Source organism: Oncorhynchus tshawytscha, linkage group LG08 (genome assembly GCF_018296145.1).
Source record: "Oncorhynchus tshawytscha isolate Ot180627B linkage group LG08, Otsh_v2.0, whole genome shotgun sequence".
Classification (NCBI taxonomy): Eukaryota; Metazoa; Chordata; class Actinopteri; order Salmoniformes; family Salmonidae; genus Oncorhynchus; species Oncorhynchus tshawytscha.
The window spans coordinates 74,315,119-74,320,470 of NC_056436.1; the positions used below are offsets into that span (position 1 = coordinate 74,315,119).

The following is a 5,352-nucleotide window of genomic DNA, read 5'->3' on the forward strand; positions in this document are numbered from 1 at the left end:
CAATTCATTGCGTAATCCATCTTAATCAAATAGCCCATCAGAGACAATATATCCTCCCCTCAATCTCTTTCTCTCTCTCTCCGCTGAGGCCGGATGGAGTGATTGAGGGGTGTAAAGAAAAGGATGTTTTACCCTCCAACCCGCCCTCCTCCCCATCACTAAGACAGCTCTTAAGTGCTTGTGGGTTTTTATGTTTGCAGTGTTTTATAGGAGAATGCAGGAGCCAGCAGCAGTAAAGGGGTGAAGGGGTGGGAGTGGGTGGGGTGGGGGAGTTACTGTAAATCCAATCTTTATTGAGAACGACACAAACTACATAAACAGTCCTCCCCTATCCTATCGCCCTCTCTACTGATCGATCAGCAGCACAGTGAATGAAGTGATGCTCGTGTGTGGTTCTGTGTGCCACTCCCACCCTCCCCCGACCAAACTCTGGTTACCATAGTGACAGAGATACTCAGGAAAGGTCTCCTTGATCCCTCTCTCTGTTACTTCTTTCTCACTGTAGCTTTGTCCAAAATCCTACCCTATTCATTACATAGTGCACTACTTTTGCTGTGCACAATACTAGTGTCCACCTTTGTCTGGCCAAAAGTATGGCACTATATAGGGAATAGGGTGCCATTTGGTTTGGGACACACCCTCAGTCAGCCCGTCTCGTTCCCTCACCTTGCTCTGCCTGTCCCCTTTCCTCCAGGGGTTGTTTACAGCTCTGTTTCACTCGTTAGTCAGTGGCACTTTTCATAGTGAGAGTGGGACTCTATAAAAAGCCTTGTAAAAAATACAGGCTGCTGGCTCTGATGTTGGAGCCAACATGATGTTAATGAGAGATTAGTTATTCACACAGCACAACATCGGCGGCCATGATGTTTTCTGACAGTTGACACTAAATGACCAATGAAGAAACATCATTTTCTATGCAAAACCTGATTATCAAGTAGCTATTTTGATGTTGGACTGGACACACCACACACTGTGATGCTAAAGGAATGCCAAACAAAGTACGGATGATTAAAGTCTAGCTATGATCACAAAGCAACTTCAGGCTGATATAGCATGATACACTTGACTTTACTGCCATCTGGAGGTGGAAAGTTACACAACACACAAATGGCACTGAGAAACCAGTTTATTGTATCATATTAACTTATTTCTAAATTACACATAATAAATACAATTCTGATCAGTTAATACTATAGTTTAAAAAAGGCCCTAGGAGAGGCCCTGCAGACAGCCAGTAGGGCGATCTCTTGCTGGAAACTGAGAAGACCACAGGGTCAGGGGTCAGGGTGGTTAGTTCAACAACAGAAGTACAGCACAAGCATAAGCTCTTTATAAGCTCTCTGGGTGTCACTCTGAGTACAGTACAGTAGAGTCACACACACACACACATACACACACACACACACACACACACACACAAAGAAGATACGGTTTTCAACAAACTCCCAGAGCATTATTTCCCAAAATGGAGGAATTATAAATGTGGGTGGGTAATCAGGTTAACTGTGACCTGATTATGATGGGATCACGATAACGATAACGTATCAACCCTCAGGCCATAGCCTGTCTTGGTTAGAGTCAAAACTCTTATCAGTACAATAATACTTCTCATTTCACAGTGATTTGTCGCAGAGTCCCGAGGCCTCAGGACGTACACAATATGTTGTACTATAACAAATGCCACTTATTATTACTATAAGTAACGTTACCTAACATTCCTTTAAGTAGTGCTGTCTTACTTATTACTAGTATGTTACGTTATTACTAAGTAATGATATTACTAAGTAACGCTATGTTATTAATAATTAATGTTGTTATGATTCAGTTTTTACTAGTAATGTTATGTTATTACTTAGTAACATAATAATGCCTACTTCGCACCAGCGAATGCACCTGATGATTTGCAACACCGAAAATATTCTAAATTTGGTGCACAACAATATCACTAGTATTAAAGTCACCACTACGGGAAAGATGACCAATGGCTATAAAACGTGAAGAGAGAGTTGATATTTAAAATGCCATGATGTGAGTGTGATACCGAAGTCAAACCGCCACAGAACTACAACGTCAGTTTCAGGTGTGTATTCAGCTCGGTAGTTAGTTTCGTTTTCGTTATATAAAGCACTTTTATTCAGTTTGAATACCGAGGAAGAAAAACTTGGCATGTGTCATTTTGCTGTAAACAATGACGCATGGAATGTACCAAATAGGAGGGGAGATGTATGACCTATATACGGCATGACCATAAAAGGAATGTCTGTCTTGTTGTGTTATACGACACCATGCAGAGTATAAACAAACGAACTGTTCATATCGAGCTTACTGTTTCTCTGTCTCTCTCACCACCCTCTACTGGCCAACAGCTAAAAATAAATCTTACTGTATAACGTAATTTGTAGCCTAATGACAGAGACTGGTGGAAAAGAAAAATAATGCAAATGTTCCTTAGAATTCATCTCCCTTTTCTCATCTCCCTTTTCCTCATCTCCTTTTCCTCATCTCCTCTTTCCTGATCTCCTCTTTCCTCATCTGTTCTTGTACACTATTTATTTTGAGGTCAGTGACCACAGAGGAAACATGAGAAGGAGAGAAGAGGAAATGTATAACTGCCTTGCTTTAGCTTTTGAAGGATGTCTCAACCAAGTTTCAAAGCAGCATATCACCCTGCATCCCACTGCTGGCTTGCTTCTGAAGCTAAGCAGGGTTGGTACTGATCAGTCCCTGGATGGGACTGACTCTCTCATCACTAAAGATACCTTATCGTAAGAGTAAGGGTGTGGCTAAATTCCCAATCTTGCCTTAATACCACCATGGACATCTAATCATCCCCAGTTTACAATTGGCTCGTCCCCTCCCCTGTAACTATTCCCAAGGTTGTTGCTGTAAATGAGAATGTGTTCTCAGCCAACTTACCAGGGGGTAATATAATAATGCCCCTTACTCGTGAGTGTGTTTCCTTCAATTGGGTACTGCAGGGTTCCCCAACTGGCAGGGTGCTTTTAATTGAACTTATATGGTGATTGGCATCACTTTCATAGTATTACCACGGCAACCGGCAAAACAGTTGGTCTTTCAATCACCCACGTGGGTATAACTAATGAGGAGATGGCACGTGGGTACCTGCTTCTATAAACCAATGAGGAGATGGGAGAGGCAGGACTTGCAGCGCGATCCATGTCAGAAATAGGAATTTATTTTATTTTAGCCCTTGGCAACGCAGACGCTCGTTGGTGCGCGCAAGCAGTGTGGGTGCAATAATTGAAAAACATAGATCCCTAAATTTATTAGGGTATTATTAGGGTATTATGCAAATGTGATATTTCAGTTTTTATTTTTTTTAAATAAATTAACAAACATTTTTTAAAAACCTGTTTTTGCTTTGTCATTGTGGGGTATTGTGTGTAGAGGGAAAAATGGTTTAATCAATTTTAGAATTAGACTGTAACATAACAAGATTTGAAGGGGTCTGAGTATTTTCCGAAGGCACTGTTTGGCATCGTATACAAATGTAAGCGAATTTTGAAATGATTTTGTTTTAGTTGAATATAACATCCGTTTGGGCTTCTTGCTGTCAATTTTCAGTCTACAAACTATTTGTAATTATTTTCCGGCCCCCTGACCATCTGCTCAAGAACAAATTGGCCCGCAGCTGAATCTAGTTGATGATCTCTGGCTTTACTGTTTGTATCCCATGATGACCCCTCTCATCCCCAGACTTACACACAACCAATGAGACTGACATACGGTCGATATAACTGACACACCCACACCCACACACTCACACTCACACTCACACACACACACACACACACACACACACACACACACACACACACACACACACACACACACACACACACTCACACTCACACTCACACTCACACACACACACACACACACACAGCTAAACTCAGTATCACTGTCACTCATACTTCCGGTGGCCGGAAACTGACAAAAGAGGAACAGGCTTTTTTGTCAGCACTGACACATGTACTACACATCATACCACAGCTCGAGACGCACGCCAGCAGAGAGACGTAGAGGGGAAGTGTCACAGGCAGGGTAGTTTGCAGAACAAGCAGAAGAAGGGGAAGAGGGTATTCTTTTTATAAAGTTGCCAGAATCCCCTGCATTTTGGACGGTGGAGAGGGTAAGATGCACCAGAGTGTGTAGCCTGTGTCAGATGACCTGTCTTGTGTGTGTGAGTGTTTTGACCCAGGGTCTCAGTGAGAGATAGAGAGAGGGGATGTTGGAGGATGGGATAGAGACTTGGATGTGAACAGTATAGAACGGCAGTAGGCTTCTATTCTATTGATGGGCCAAAACTCTCACTCTCCTGTACTGTGAGTAGAACAAGACAACTAGTTAAGTTACAGAATGCTTAACCTATACCGTGTTGTTATTACTATACTTGACATGACACACACACACATATGCACACACATACATATGCACACACACACATATGCACACACACACATATGCACACACATACATATGCACACACATACATATGCACACACACACACATGCACACGCACACACACACACAGTTGGATATTTGGGTGGACATTTGATGGTGGTGGGTAAGGTTGAGTAGTGTTGGGTAAGGTATGGTTGGGTTGGGTAGGGTAGGGTTGGGTTGGGTAGGGTAGGGTTGATTAGGGTAAGGTAAGGTAGAGTTGGGTTGGGTAGGGTAAAGTAGGTTTGGGTAGGGTAGGGTTGGTTAGGGTAAGGTTGGGTTGGGTAGGGTAGGGTAGGGTAGGGTAAGGTTGGGTAGGGTAGGGTAAGGTTGGGTTGGGGAGGGTTGGGTAGTGTAAGGTAGGGTTGGGTTGGGTTGGGTAGGGTAGGGTAAGGTAGGGTTGGGGAGGGTTGGGTAGTGTAAGGTACGGTAGGGTTGGGTTGGGTAGGGTAAGATAGAGTTGGGTAGGGTAAGGTAGGGTTGGGTAGGGTAGGGTGCGGTAAGGTTGGGTTGGGTAGGGTACGGTAAGGTTGGGTTGGGTAGGGTACGGTAAGGTTGGGTAGGGTAGGGGTGGGTAGGGTAAGGTAGGGTTGGGGAGGGTTGGGTTGGGTAGTGTAAGGTAGGGTTGGGTTGGGTAGGGTAAGGTAGGGTTGGGGAGGGTTGGGTAGTGTAAGGTACGGTAGGGTTGGGTAGGGTAAGATAGAGTTGGGTAGGGTAAGGTAGGGTTGGGTTGGGTAGGGTAGGGTACGGTAAGGTTGGGTTGGGTAGGGTACGGTAAGGTTGGGTTGGGTAGGGTACGGTAAGGTTGGGTAGGGGTGGGTAGGGTAAGGTAGGGTTGGGTTGGTAGTGTAAGGTAAGGTTGGGTTGGGTAGGGTAGGGCACGGCAC

The 5,352-nt window shown here is 44.0% G+C and overlaps 1 protein-coding gene across 2 annotated transcripts in view; it reads left to right on the top strand.

The window, feature by feature from the left end:
* Positions 1–3,995: 3,995 nt before the first annotated feature.
* LOC112257021 (fermitin family homolog 3) overlaps positions 3,996–5,352 on the top strand; it is a 10,731-nt gene continuing 9,374 nt past the window's right edge. The window contains exon 1 of one of the 2 annotated variants that reach the window (XM_042325953.1): positions 3,996–4,153. Coding sequence is in view for 1 of the 2 variants with exons in the window: in XM_042325952.1 (XP_042181886.1) it covers positions 4,318–4,346 (29 nt within the window). In the remaining variant the exon portion in view is untranslated. Of the gene's footprint in view, positions 4,154–4,201; positions 4,347–5,352 lie in introns of those variants that run through there. The other variant, XM_042325952.1, reaches the window with a different exon arrangement.